Source organism: Suncus etruscus, chromosome 4 (assembly GCF_024139225.1).
Source record: "Suncus etruscus isolate mSunEtr1 chromosome 4, mSunEtr1.pri.cur, whole genome shotgun sequence".
Lineage (NCBI taxonomy): Eukaryota > Metazoa > Chordata > Mammalia > Eulipotyphla > Soricidae > Suncus > Suncus etruscus.
In genome coordinates, this window is record NC_064851.1 from 23,739,703 (window position 1) to 23,755,296 (window position 15,594).

The 15,594-nt window shown below is 40.7% G+C and overlaps 1 protein-coding gene across 2 annotated transcripts in view; it reads right to left on the minus strand.

Annotated features, from left to right (window-relative positions):
• The window catches only part of PRDM2 (PR/SET domain 2), a 131,258-nt gene that overhangs the window by 61,626 nt on the left and 54,038 nt on the right, over positions 1-15,594 (minus strand). For both annotated transcript variants that reach the window (XM_049771955.1, XM_049771954.1), the window contains one exon: positions 12,800-12,926. In XM_049771955.1, the coding sequence (XP_049627912.1) occupies positions 12,800-12,926 (127 nt within the window). The remainder of the gene's footprint in view (positions 1-12,799; positions 12,927-15,594) is intronic.

Here is a 15,594-nt window from a genome sequence, read left to right on the forward strand (position 1 = left end):
ATTAAAACTACTGATAATTATTCCTCACTTTTATTTGTTTTGGTGTGAAGGAATCTATAATCTCAACTCCAATGGTTAAATTCTAAAAAAAATTACAATCCAGAATGTATAGACAGTCAAGAAAACTGTTTTATTGTAAAAGATCATACTTCAACTAACCAGTTCCAAGCAACCTATATCGTAAACATGGTAGAGAGAAATATGAGGCTCCTCAAGCCTACAATAAATTGCTCTGAGGCAAGAAATAGAAGGCAGTCAAGTCCTCATTCCTCATAGTGACCTCAGACGGTTAACTTGAAGCTAATAACCACTTATTCTATATAGAAAAAGAATCTCAAAAACCTCATACAATAAAAGCAGAAATATAGGAGCCACTGATGTGGCTCAGTGAGTGGTAGAACACATGGCTCATACATGAGGTGCTATGTTCAATTCCCAATCCCTCTAAATCCCCTAGTCAACAGAAAGTCATATCTTACACCTCAATGACAAGAATAAAAACTGAACTTAAGACAAATATAGTAGAAAGAATAGCAGAAGGCACAAAAATTTCATAATGGCTCATTCTAAACCGCATTGTAACTTTAAACATTGCATATAATTCTGTTTGGGGGTTCTAAACACAGGTGAACAAACCAGTTTGCCCTCATTTTTGTGGCATGTGGTGTGTCTCAGGAAACCTACAAAAGACTATACCAAGGAGGATTATAAGTAGAAGAGAAAAAAATGCTTATCACTTTAGCTTTTAAAGAGCTTAAAGAGAAAAGGGTGATTTTCAAGTGGTTTTTCTTTTTAACCAAAGATAATCCTTTGCAACTATATATATGTAATTGGTGTGTATATATATATATACATATATATATAAGATATATATATATATATATGTAACTGGTAACGAACAGCTAAAACCATTAGGATTAAAATTAATAAAAAGTTTTAAAAGCACCAAATAAGGAAAGAGTTTTAGAAATTATTTTAGAGGGGCCAGAGAGAGAGCATGGAGGTAAGGCATTTGCCTTTCATGCAGAAGGACGGTGGTTCGAATCCCAGCATCCCATATGGTCCCCCGTGCCTGCCAGGGGCGATTTTCAGAGCATGGAGCCAGGAGTAACCCCTGAGCGCTGCCGGGTATGACCCCAAAATAAAACAAAACAAAATTATTTTAGAAATTGGTATTGTTTTAAAAGACCACATACAATTACTATTTTTTGTTTGGGGACCACACCTGGCAGTGCCCAGGGCTCACTCCTGGCTCTACACTTATATATCATTCTTGGCAGGGTTTAAGGGGCCATAGAGCTACAGTACTCGGGATCAAACCCATATCAGCTACATGCAATGCAAGCACACTCCCTGCTATATTATAACTCTGGCCTCCACATTATCACTGTTATCGGAATAAATCTCTTACCTCTAAAACTAGTGTTTTTACATATTTAAAATAATTTAGAATAACTACACCACATATACCAGCTTATCATTAAGCTGGGGAAGAGGAAGGGAAGGGGGAAAACTATGAAAAGATAGACAGAAGTGACCACTCTAAAGGAGGAAAGGGAGCTGAAAGATGGTAAAGTATTATGCATGAAATCCTATCAGTAACAGTATTGTAAACTACAATGCCTAAAAGGAGAGGGGAAAATAGTTGACTGCCTAAGATGGCGATGGGAGAAAAACTGGAAAACAATTAAGGTGGGAACTAAACACTGTTGAAGAGACTGGTATTGGAACATTGTGTGCCTGAAACTCAATCATGAACAACCTGGTAAATCAGTGTCGCAATTTTAAAAAATTTTAAAAGCAAATTAAAAAAAAATACCAAGATGTTCTTAAATTTCAAGATCATTACCCAAGAACACTGGAAGAAATACCTCCTGTACTTTTCAAAATGCATAGAACTTTCTAGTCTTTTACTCTTAATTGTCCATAACATTTTTGTAATATATGCTTCAAATTTTAACCTTTTAAAGTTTACTGTTTTCTATTTCTAGAACAAAGGTACAACAAAAAAATGTATAAGAAACATAAAAAAATGAAAGCATAGATTACTAAAAAGTATTCTTGCCTCACCTACTATGTGTGCTCATTATGACACAAAAGCAGTGTTGAAGACTTACTAAATCTTTAAGGAATAGAATAAAATCCTGACAGTGAATGTTTTGGGTAGAAAGGTAGAAAGGGAAGTATTTTGCTATCAAAATAAAGTGTTTTGTAGAAAATCTCTTTTCTGTCTTCCTCCCCTTTCCCTCTTTCCTATTGAGGGATAAATACAATTAAGAAATCAACTCTTGCCCCTTATTAAGAAAATTTAACTGTGCACAGGGACACATTAGGGTAATTCCTTTCACTTTGTTTCAATCTGCTAGAATAAGAACATTTTTTCCTATAAACAAAGCCTCCTTTTTAAAAAGTACTGTTTCAAATGAGTTCCTCCTAAAGACAAAAGAATAAGGAATGTTCCTCTTTGACGGCAAATAAACATTTTTGCAAGTAAAATCCCTACCTTTGGTGTCACAAGACAGTGAAAGGCACAAACAATCATAATTTAACCTAGTTATATTCAAACAAAGCAAAAGAGAACTTAGCAGTTTCCAAATTGCATTTTTTAGTTTATATTAATTAAACTTGTTCATGGCCCATAATGTAGCTTAAAATTCTTAAAAACTGTCTTCTATTCAGTAGACTATTCATTTTCAATAAAAGAACAATGGTGCAGAGGAGAAAAAAATATGCCATCAGCTTCTTGTCATCAATAAAACGAAGTAAGGGAGTTCTCTACTCTAAGACGCAATCCCTCTCCTATCTGCAGTGCAGAGAGTTATGCAAGTGATATCTGACTTTTTTCCTCATGTTTCTAAACTGATCTCAAAAACAAGACAAAACTTGAGAAATGAAAGTTAAAAAGTCCTAACTGACAAAAATGCCATTAAGAATACTTAACAAACAGTGAGCAAGGGACAAGAATATAATCTGTGTGTGTTTTGAAAAGCATTTGAGTGTTCAAACTTGCAGGGGTCTTCAAACTACGGCCCGTGGGCCACATATTGTATTTATTCCCATTTTGTTTCTTCACTTCTTTTTTTTTTTTATTTTTATTTTTGGGCCACACCCAGCGGTGCTCAGGGGTTACTCCTGGCTGTCTGCTCAGAAATAGCTCCTGGCAGGCACGGGGGACCATATGGGACACGGGGATTCGAACCAACCACCTTTGGTCCTGGATCGGCTACTTGCAAGGCAAACGCCACTGTGCTATCTCTCCGGGCCCTGTTTCTTCACTTCTAAATAAGATATATGCAGTGTGCATAGAAATTTGTTCATAATTTTTGTTTTTACTATAATCTGGCCCTCCAACAGTCTGAAGGACAGTGAACTGGCCCCCTGTTTAAAAAGTTTGAGGACCCCTGGTTCAAAGGAATAAATATCTATTATTCACAAATCCAAACAAAAAATAACAAAATGCCTTAGTTCTCTACAAAACTTAATTTTCTAGAATCAAAGACTTCAGTTATCTGTTTTATGATTTAAGACTAAAGCACCGGGCCCGGAGAGAGATAGCACAGCAGCATTTGCCTTGCAAGCAGTCGATCCAGGACCAAAGGTGGTTGGTTCAAATCCCGGTGTCCCATAGGGTCCCCCGTGCCTGCCAGGAGCTATTTCTGAGCAGACAGCCAGGAGTAACCCCTGAGCACTGCCGGGTGTGGCCCAAAAACCAAAAACCAAAAAAAAAAAAGACTAAAGCACCAACTCTATGGTGAAGAGTAAAAATTTATCTTGTGTAAATAGTAAATTCGACAACGTATTGCTGCTTATTCAGTTTATCTGTCCCGCTTAGAAACAGCAAAAGTGGAAAGTTAATTTAGGCAAAACAGAGTCAAGTAATTTAGTGAGCTAGGTGAATCTGGGTAAGCCACCTCACCCCTCTGTGCATTAGACAGCCTTTTATGGATCAGCAAGCAACAGTGCTAGGCACTCAAGAGAGAACCCTACACTGTAAGATTAACTGCCAATTTCCAGAAAAAGCAGTGATGCATCACATTAAGATACACAGATAAGTGTCAGATCATAAGATATATTTCCATGAAAATACATAGAAATGAGCAATCTTAGCTAAGAACGCTTATGTCTGACACAAGATTGATTTGAGTGGTAAAGCTTTCCGTATTTATTTTTCACTCTGAGAAACAATGGAAATGTTTTCGGGTGCCTAGAAGATAGATCAAAGGACTAACGAATAAGCTTTATGCATGTAAGACCCTGAGTCTGAACCCTAGCACTGCAAGATTACTGAGCTCTCTCTATCAGGGGTGGCCCTCATGGCTTCCAAGCAGCACTGGGTTTGAGCACCAAACCTGTTGGTTAGGCCAGCACTGTCAGACTAGATAGTCTGAAGTAGCCCTCAAATTCCTAAACACCCCTAAACTTACTGTAAAATATTTTCATAATTCTGGCCTCTCCACATCATTCAGCTTTCCAAGACTAATATAGTATTAATAAAAACAGGCTACACTTAAAAACAAAAAAACAAAAACAAAACAAAACAAAAAAAACACAGGCTATACTGTCCTCAAAAGCATGTGAACTACAAATAACCTGAATGCTGACAGGGTAGTACTCTGAAACTGTTTCTACCTGAAAACTGTTCTTCTCCCACCTATAATTGTTCTAAACATAAAAGTGGAGTATTCTAAGAAAACATTCAGAAGCTTATTAAAACAAACAAACAAAAAAACCCTCAATAATTAATTCTTTTTATGTTTTTGTGTCACATCTGGCGGTGCTCATGGGTTACTCCTGGCTCTGGGCTCAGAAATCGCTCCTGGCAGGCATGGGGGACCATATTGAGATGGCAGGTTTCAAACCACCATCCGTAATGGATCAGCTGCATGCAAGGCTAATGCTCTACCTCTGTGCTATAGGTCTCTGGTCCCAATAATTCATTCTTAATTTAGCAAAGAACTTAAGTGTTCATAAGGGAAGCAAACTGGCATTTTTGTTACAAATTACAGCTTCATTTAAAAAGCCAACTACCTTAAACTCACTTATTCTTGTCCTATTTTCCTTTCATAAAAGAAAATCATAATCAAGCCTTTCTACTATATTAAATACATCTCATCTTCCAATTTTTATGAGAACAAGAGAGAGTTGCCCCATATTGCTCTGTGGCCATGATTCTGCTTGCTTTGAAGTTAGACAAGTTTCTTTGGGAAATAAAGGGATAGAAAGAGATACTTGAGATGCTTTCTCACAAAAAAACTTGGCTTTCTACAGCGTGGAAAAGCAAAGTCCATATCTCAAGCACAGGCCATTAATCCATGTATAGGCCATTAATCCAGCATGCAGAAATGAGTCCTAAAGTCAGAAGTACACATCTCAGGTAAAAATGAACCTGTTTTTTTAAAGGTTTAGTATATCTTAATACTTTTGAAGAGTTGGAATTAGGGAATTAAAAATAATTTCTATTTTTGCTTCTACTGAATTGTTCCAAAAGTAGGTAGAGGATTTGTTCCAAAAGTAGGTAAAGGAATTTGTTAATTGGCTTTGTGCTTGTTTGTTTTGTTCTTAAGGAAACCGTTTAAATAAAATATTTCAATGCATTTTCAAGCATACCAACTAATACATAGAATAATTTAAAAACTTCAGGGGCTAGAGTGATAGTACAGTGAGTACAGTGTTTGCCTTGTATGTAGCTAACCCAGATTTGATCCCTGGTATCTAATATGGATCCTGGAGTACTACCAGAGTGAAGCCCAGAGTGCAGAGCCAGGAGTAATCCCTGTGTATCATTGAGTATAGCCCAAAAATAAACAAAAATTTCAAATGTACTCAAGTATAATCATAAAATTGCTATGGGAAACTTCAATACACAAAGGCGTCACTCACGAAAAGGCAGTTAAGAATGCAAGAGACCAGGGGGGTCTCTTTAGCATGGAGGTAGGGCACTTGCCTTGCATGCAGAAGGATGGTGATTCGAATCCCAGCAGCCCATGTGGTCTCCCCGAGCCTGTCAGGAGCGATTTCTGGGCGTAGAGCCAGGAGTAACCCCTGAGTGCTGCCAGGTGTGACCCAAAAACCAAAAAAAAAAAAAAAAAAAAAAGGAATGCAGGAGACCAAGGAGGGTACCACTCACTTGGGTTCAATGTAATAAACTGACAAATCTCATAGAAATATATCCATCTCTAGCTGCCCCATTCCTTATTCCAGTACTGCTAACAACTGTCAGTAAAGTGTGCAGAAGACTTGCTCAGAGTACCCTTAAGATTCAGGGCCTATCTGCTTGGCTGTGGAACCAAGTCTCTTTCAGATTTGCCCAAAGAGCCCAAAACTGAGCTGTCAGCTGCTAAAGAAAGTCATGGCATCAACCTCCAGAAGCCACCACAGTACACAAAATCAATACTGTCTCTTCTACTACTACTACTACTACTACTACTACTACTACTACTACTACTACTACTACTACTACTACTATCTGCATGTGGAAGTGGAAAAAAAAATCACAGAGCAAATTGTAAAAGTGTGAAAGTGGGTACAAGTGCTGCCTCTGAGAATCACTGGATAAGATACTTATCATCCATCCATGTGTTTATTTCCTTATCTGGAGACAGAATGACTAGCACAGCAATGGGCCAAGTACTATTCACCTCATCATTGTTCTTGCTACACCTCATTCCCTCTGCCCTTGAAGCTCTCAGTCTCCATCAGAGGCTCCCAAAGCTTCTGTTTTCTACCTACTACCTAACAGTGGTCCAGTGACATTTTCCTTTCCCTAATTTATGTGAAGCTCTTCCCCTCAACCTCAATTCCTTTTGCAAGAATCCTGCTCACTAAGGATTACTATTATTATTTACTTCATAATCACAAGGTAATATCATTTTCATTTCCAAAGGGACCCACCTTATTGTCTGTCCCTTTCCCACCTCCCATTCGGCACCCCAAGATGCACCAGGATGTGCACCTCCATCCTGCACAACTAGATGTGTTTATCTAGTTGATGTGCACATCAACTAGAAGCCTCATTAAATCTGACCTGCACTGAGCTGCAATGAAATGAATAAGCTCCTTTTGGATGTTTCAGTGTTCTTGGCAAACTTCCCTAATAATTCAGTGCAATACCTGGTAGAGAGAGGTTAAGTCCATTTATGCAATTTAGTTTCTTTCTTTCTTTTTCTTTTTTTGGCAGATCAATCTAATTTATTATCATAAAGATAAAAATAAACTAATAACGAATTTTATAAGGTTAACAAAGTTACTTCTTATTAACAGACTAGAATTATATTTTATATTTAGAGGAATCATTTAAAATCTCATGATAAAAAAAACAGCTCGGGAACTTCAGTCTTTTTTTTTTAATATATGAAATCTTTGTTTAAGCACCATGATTATAAGCATGATTGTAGTTCAGTTTCAGTCATATAAACAAAGTTTAATTTCTCCCCCCTCCCATACTCCAAAGCTTAATTTCTTTCTTTCTTTTCTTTTTTTTTTTTTTTTTTTTTTTTTGGTTTTTGGGCCATACCCGGCGGTGCTCAGGGTTTACTCCTGGCTGTCTGCTCAGAAATAGCTCCTGGCAGGCACGGGGGACCATATGGGACACCGGGATTCGAACCAACCACCTTTGGTTCTGGATCGGCTGCTTTCAAGGCAGACGCCGTTGTGCTATCTCTCCGGGCCCAAGCTTAATTTCTTAACTTAAACTACTTATATATATATATATATATATATATATATATATATATATATATATATATATATATATATATATATGGGTTTCTAGCCTTCCCTCATTATGCACCACACCAGCACTAAATTTCTCAAGGAGCTACTAAAAACACCTAGTTTGGAAAACTAGAGAGATATTACAGGGGTTAAGGAACTTGCTTCCCTTGTCTACTTCAATTCCATCCCTAGCACTACATTTGGTCCCCGCAGCATGCCAAGAGCTGATTCTTGAGCACAGAGCAGGGAGTAAAACCTAAGCACCACCAGGTATGTCTCCCAAATCAAAAAAATCCAAAAACACCCACCTTGGTCCCTCTTCTTAGAACCTTGGGCCATCTGTCTCATTTTACTGTCACCATATATCTCTAACCATCTATGCACTTTGTTAATAAAACCAAGCTCCTCTTGGCCTGTTGGTCAGTTGCTGAGAGAAGGAATCTGATTATTTTGGTTCCTTGCTGTAAGTGTCCTAACTTAAATGCTTGTTAAGTAACAGAAGAACCAATCATCCACTTAAAATTTACAACTTACTGAAACACTCAGCAGCTCCTTAAGCACCTAGAATATACTGTTTCTCTCACCTTCTGAATGCCCCCATTCTGCCCCCCTTTTCAGACAGACCCCGGCCACCCCAGTCCAGGATTCCCTCTTGTTATGGCGTATTTTCAACATCAATAGCTCTGTTGACTACATAATTAGTTTAAAATCACACAAATAACTGTGACAGATGAGTTAATTTGTTTATAGATCTCTTACTTCCCTAAACTGACTCTAAATTTTGATAAGCTTCAAGTTCTTTATCAACTTTGAAGAATTTTAACTATGCACAACTTCAAAAACATTGAGTGTTAAGGCCAGAGAGAATACACTGCATAGGGTGTTTGCCTTGCACATGGCCAACTCAAGTTTGATCCCTGGCATCTCTGGTCCCAAGTATGCCAGGAGTGATTCCTGACAATAAAGCTAAGAGTAAACCAAAGTCAGGTGAGGCCCCCAAACAAAAACAAAACAAAGCAAAAAAAGCAACAGAAGGGCTGGATAGATACTACAGAATTTTAAAGCACATGTCTTATCAATGCTGGTAAACTGACCAATCTCCGAACCACACACATAGGCATTATTGAGTACAGCTGTGAGATTGTCCACGCACCAGTGGGGTAGTCCAAGAGTTCCCACACAGGGACTGAGCAACACCATCCATTCAATGACCTTCATATTGAATCACGAGCCAAGATGGTGAAAGAGGGTAGGGTCTCTTGGACCCTAGAGAGGTCCAGGGTCTCTTGGACACTATGTGAGAAATGGATGGGGGAAGGGGAAAATTTAAAAAATATGATTTATCCAATCATACACCTAGATCCTGGGAACGGAAGAACATTGGTGGAGGTAAGTTAACACTGGGCTAAGATTGGTGTAGGAACATAATTAACTCTGTAAAGCATAGTTAGTACCTTTAAAAACAAAAGCAAGGGGGACCTGAGTTTTTAAGTCCTCTGATTAAGTTGGTTTGTATAATCTCATGGTTTAGTTATAATTTTCAGGTGGCATTCACATAGCCAAAAGGGAGCAGGGCAACAATGCATTCTGCTAATATAAAGGCACTTAAAAAGGGCATTTGCCAACATCCATTGTTCACTGCTAACAAACAAGTGTAATCCTTTCCCCTTCTGAGAAGCAAATAGGAGGCAGGGATGGAAAGATAGCAAATAACTATAAATTCGGCTCTTCTATTACTTCACAGATAATCATCTTCCTATGGTTCATATTCTAATAACCTGAAACATTCAATACTAAAAAACCCTCCCTCATATATGAAATATGTAATCTGTTCCATTCAAGTAACCTCTTGTGTCCAATCTCATTACAGGGACTGCTCAAACATGTAAGAAGTTAAGCTGAATTTAAAAGTTCAGCTCTTAATTCTATCCTAGTTGGGAAATGTCGATATGGAATACAATTCTAGAGGGGAATGCCTAATGTGAAAACATTTCTGGCCCATGGCAAAACTGCATGCCTCTCAGGGCAGATTCATGTAGCACTGTGTTCTTTTCCTTCACTGTAGACTTAAGTATAAAACTTTTGCCAGATGATGAATATATAGTGAGAGTTTTAAAAGCAAACTCTGCAGGCAACTTATTCTTTACTCTTTAAGTTTCCCCCAAACTAAGATACCCAGAAGTCTCACTTTTTGATCACTATCACACTAAAAAACAACAGAGTAGCTGGCACTAGGCAGCTGCTTAAAAAATGTGTCTGATGAACAAGTGAATGAAAAAAAGAAAAAAGGCCAAATCGAATGTAAAGGAATCAAGACCCAGAACATGCCTCTTTAAACCACCAGCGATTTGATGAACTCTGAAAGGCACCACATGCAACGCACAGCTGTAGGCCTAGCAGCTGTCACGCAAAGGAGCCATGGTCCAGAAGTAGGAAGAATTCTGTCCTTTGTTTCTCTTTGCCTGCTTCACTCAGATGAAGCTAGGACCACTGTCAACCTACCTGTCAATGACAAGGTCTCAACATCTGGCTTTCAGAAGTGCTAAATTGGCATTGCCACTGAAAACAATTTATGTTGACTTATTCTTATGACATCACTATCTAAATGCTTAAACAGCTGAGGTAATATATAAGACCTAGATTGTCCCAAGTTAGTATAAAAAGTCCTCCATTTCAAATCTTTACAACCTATAAATTACTTTAAGAGTATTTGACTTAAAAACAAAAAAAAATAAGTTTGACTCATGATTTAAATACTTCCATACTGACTTTAGGTCATAAAGAGCACATGACACTCTTAACCAATAAGCTCAAGTTCAAAACAGAGCTCCAAGAGTGAGCTTCAAGCAATAATTTTAATTAAAACCTAAGATTCAAAGCGTTATATGCTGCTTAGAGTAGCTATAAAAATAATACAAACTACTTAACTGAATATTAAAAAAAAAGCCTAGCAACCTAGGCATATAAGGTATAAAACTGAAGATGTATAACTACATGTGTCATATTGATATGGTCAAATTTCTAAAATTTCTCTTCTCAGCATCCCATTAACAATATAGAAAAAGAATGTAAATAAGAATAAACGCAAAATATAATGAAAACTTCAAAACTAACATAGCAAAACGTGCCAAAAATATAGTCTTAAAAGTGAAGCTAAACTTGAGCTATTAATCTATTTAAATGCATGTTAATTCTGCTAAGGCTAAAAAGGTCTCTCTTTCACCCGACTCCTCCTCCCTCAAATCACAACTTACAAGGAAAAGTTGGTGGCATATTTTAGAAACAAAACTAGCAGTAAACAAAAGATCAAGTTCAATTACATGAAATGAAAAAAACAAGGTCTTACTCACTAAAAAAGTTTTTAAAAAGTAGTTGCTATCAAAAATCGAGTTCAATAATTAAGGAACGTGTATTTTATAAACGTGTATTGTATTTCCAGCATCTTTCCTGGAAGGGTTAACAACTGTGAAAACAAAGAACGTGTAATGTCAAAAAAAAAAAAAAAGTGAATAAACTTCTTGCCTACATCGAAAGCAGCTTTACAAAAATCTCCAAAAAAAAAAATAAATAAAATCAAGTGGACGCTACACTTTTATTTACAGCACTGCTTCACGACTCACTGTGCAAACTCGAGTAGCGGAGGTAATGATTACCTCCAAAGGCTACAAAGAAAGAACTTACAGTAAGGCGTGCAAAAATTAAAAAAAAAGAGAAGGGAAAGCTAAGAAAAGGCATTTCTGCAAGGGCCAGAAACCGCCATACCGAGCGCGGCGGCGGGCCTGTGTGCTCCAAGCGGGCTGTGCGAAGAGATGCGAGAAATGCAAGCTCTTCTTCATCCAAGACAACCTACCCGGCAGGCCAGCTGGAAAGGAAAGAGCCCCTCTCCGACTAAGGAATTCCCTTTTCGGAAACTGCCTTCCCCAGCTCCGAATGCAGCTAACGCTTCACGCTTCACCTTTTGTTTGAAAAACATCATATGCAACAACAGAAAAAACTCCCGGAGTTGGGGCCGAAAGTGCCAAGGGGGAAGGACCCTTGCGACTCCCATTTCGGTCAGCGGCCTGATGTCGAGTGGAGAGAGAGAGAGAGAGAGAGAGAGAGAGAGACCTTCGCTCGCTCGGAGGCTGCCCGGGCTCCCCGCCCTGCCTGCTCCGGAGTGTTGCAATCGGGCCGGGCCGGGCCGGGCCCGCACAGGGTGGGGCGGCCCCGCCGCGCTGCGCTCCACTCCGCTCGGGCCCGCGTGCCGCCGCGTGGAATGAGTGAGTGAGTGGCCGTGCGTGGCTGTGCAGGGGGGGCCCGGCTCGCAGGCGCTGCGGGGCTGCAGGGTGGCGTGGCGTGTCCGGGCTGGGTTGGGCCAGGCCGCTCCGAGTCGAGCCGGCTGGCGTGTCACTGCACCACGCAGGCCCGACGCTTCCCCGTCCCGGTCTTGGAGAAGGTGGGGGGCGATTGCACCCCCCCTTGCATATTTAATTCCCCGCATCCCACCCGGCGGGACCCCGAGCGGCCTCGCTGCGGAGAGCGCAGGCCGAAGGGGCCAGCTGGAACTGTCACTCGCTCTCCTCGCTCCGAGGCCTGGCCGGGCTGGCTTGCAGAAAGAGAGAAAGCGAGCGGGCGTGCGAGGCGAAGCGACTTACCTCCCTCGGCGACTCGAGTCCCGCGACTCGAGTGACAACTGGCCCCGGGCCGACCTCCCCCCCCCCACGGCGGCTCCCGCGAGGGGCCCCGTCCCGTCACTCTGGGTCGGTCGATCGGGGGGTCCGGGCGCCCAAGTTCCAAGGCGCCGTGATTCAGCAGCAGGAGCAGCAACAGCAGCAGCAGCCCGGGGACCGGTGTGTGTGTGTGTGTGTGTGTGAGTGTGTGAGTGTGTGTGTGTGTGTGTGTGTGTGTGTGTGTGTATGTGTGTGCGCGAAGGGGGGGTCGGATGGCGGGCCGGAGGAGCCCAGTCAGGAAAAAGGTCACCAAGAGCCGCGGGGAGCCGCCCGTCCGGGCCCGGCGAACAGCGGCGCGCGGCCGCAGTAGAAGAAAACGAAGAGGCGGCGGCGGGGACTGGGACGGCTACCAGGACGGCGACGGGCTCCGCGCCTACCTTTCCTGCTCTTCGGAGAGCTCCGCTTGCTCCGGGCGCTGGCTCGCTCTTCCTCAATCGCAGCTGCTATCTCGGGGTTGTCTTCCCCATTGTACCAGACCAGGAGCTCCTCGCCCGGCGCGATTGGCTGCGGGGAGAGAAGAGACAGGCGGCGGGCCAATCAGCGCGGCCGTTGTTGAGAGGGGCGGGGCGAGAAAGGAAGGGAAGGGGCGGGGCTCGGGCGCTAAGTAAGGCGGCGCTCGGCAAGGCTGAGACTGAAGCTGAAGCTGAGACTGAGGCGGCGCGCCGCGGCCAGCCCGGCAGGAAGGGGCTCCTCAACCCCGGCTGGCGGCCGCGGGAGGGCGGGCCGGGCCGCGCCGAGCCAACCCAAGCCGAGTCGGGCCGGGCCGGGCCGGGCCGGGCCTGGCGCGCGGGAAGGGACCCTCTGGTGGAGGGAGGGCTGCACTTGGTTGGCAGATGCGACGAGTCCATTTGCTTTCGACTCAAGACTATGCGAACCCTTACGACTACCCACGCAAAAAAAGGGGGAAAAATAAAGAAAGAAAAAAGAATCCATTTTGCTCCTGAAAGCCAAGCCGATGAGAAAACTTAAAGGCACAATTTTCAAAGAATCTGGCGGCTTGCGAAGACAAGTGCGAAAAGCAAAGCGCGTGTTTCAGATTCCAAGAGCTAATTGAGTCTTCCAGGGGAAAAAAAAATGAAAAAACACAGGCCACTCCTATTTTATGAATGCATTGGCTAATTATGTCCCGGGAATGACAGGGGGGAAAGGGGTAAGAGGGACAAAGGGCCAAGCATTAACTGATCAAAACCTCCTAGGGTCTAGGGGTGCACTGGCTTTCGTACACGCCCGACCTAGAGATTACAGGATGGCTAAGAGATTTAGGAGGGAGTGTATCAAAGCACCTCACATTTAGGGGTGAAGGTCATAGAGCATCCCTATACTGATCAAACCTAGAAGAGATTCTAGTAACCACAAGTCAATCTCGAATCTTGATCAAATTTCGCTCGCGATGACTCAACTGTTCATAATATTTCAAGAATATCAACCAAAGTAAAATCCCACCCCAAACCCCTGAAGAATTAAAGAAAAATGCATGAGTCCATATTGCTAAATAATAATAATAATAAATGAACAGTTAAGGAATGCTATTCCTGAAAGATCTCAACAAATCAATAAAAAATATAAAAAACAGACAACCTCCAGATCACAAGCATCAAAAGTTAAAAAGCCAAGTAGATGAAAATGAGAAAATACAGTCTTGAAAAAAATCTATGAGACATTTATTACAATGGGAAACCTTTAAAATGAGACAAATCATTTTCATGTGCCTCATGATACGAAGAGGTTCCACTTCTAGAGATTTCTTTTTTTTTTTTTTTTTTTTTGGGCCACACCTGGTGACGCTCAGGGGTTACTCCTGGCTATGCGCTCAGAAGTCGCTCCTGGCTTGGGGGACCATATGGGACGCCGGGGGATCGAACTGTGGTCCATCCAAGGCTAGCGCAGGCAAGGCAGGCACCTTACCTTTAGCGCCACCACCCGGCCCCCCACTTCTAGAGATTTCTATCTAAACTGCAAAATAAAATATAATTGAGTAAGTACAAGAAATGTACTTCATTACAGAAATACAAACTGTGAGAGAGATATTCTACAAAGGAAATGGTCAACTTCGAATGATTATAAAATAAAACCAAGAATGAAGTACTAAGTCAAAGGAATACAACTGAGTTCTCTTATAAAGACATGATTGGAACAACTGGCAAAAAGTAAAATATACAGGATAGATAATAAAGAATATTGACTATATTATGTTAGTGATTTTTGATCATTACACCATGGTTATAAAAAGAAGTTCTTATGTGGGGGGGGCAAATGTGATTACTTTAAAATTTTAAATTTTGAAACATAATTTTACTTCAAAATACCTTGTCTAGATATAGCCCCTAAAACCATATATTTTCACCTCTACAGAACACTTTTTATCAAGTTCAAATTTTAAACTATTCTAAATTCTTTCAGATAAGTGGATGCTATTTCCTTTGCTTTCCAAGGATGGCTAAAGCCTACCACTTTGAGCCAAAGCATTATATCACTAATCAATTTTTACTTAAACCAAAAATATTTTTTTTAAGTTTCTACTTTTGGGCTATAATACCTGGTCGTGTTCAGGCTTAATGAATCCTGACTCTGTTCAAGGATCAAAGCAGGATCAGTGGCATGCAAAGCAAGTGCCCTACTCACTATTCTATGGCTCTGGTCCCTTAAAATACAATTCCTAATCAGTGTAAGACTTTAATGAACTAAAATAACCATTAAAGACACCTGTTGACACTCTACCAGTTCTGTAATAGAAATGATCTTCTCTTTTTTAAACAAACTTTTTTAAATTAATAATTTCTTTAAGCACTGTGGTTACAAAAATGTTCATAGTTGGGTTTCAGTCACCAAATAAACCTCACCTTTCACCAGTGTAACATTTTCCTGCCATCGTTCCCCATTTTCCTCCACTACCACCTCCTGCCTGTTTTAGGGACAGGCATTTAAATGAATTATTTTTGATCCAAAGGTATTGTTTGTTTTTATTATATATTTTACACATTATTGCATATTTATGAAATGCTGATAAAACATTAGAAATGATGAGGTTGTACAGAAATATATAAAGATTTAAAGGCCAAAGTTTAAAAAGCATGAAAAAGAGAAAAATTTTATTCTCAATTTATTCCTAATCATCATAATCAGAATGTCATGGAAGACTATCTTTCTTATAACATAGATTCAAAGCTCAAGT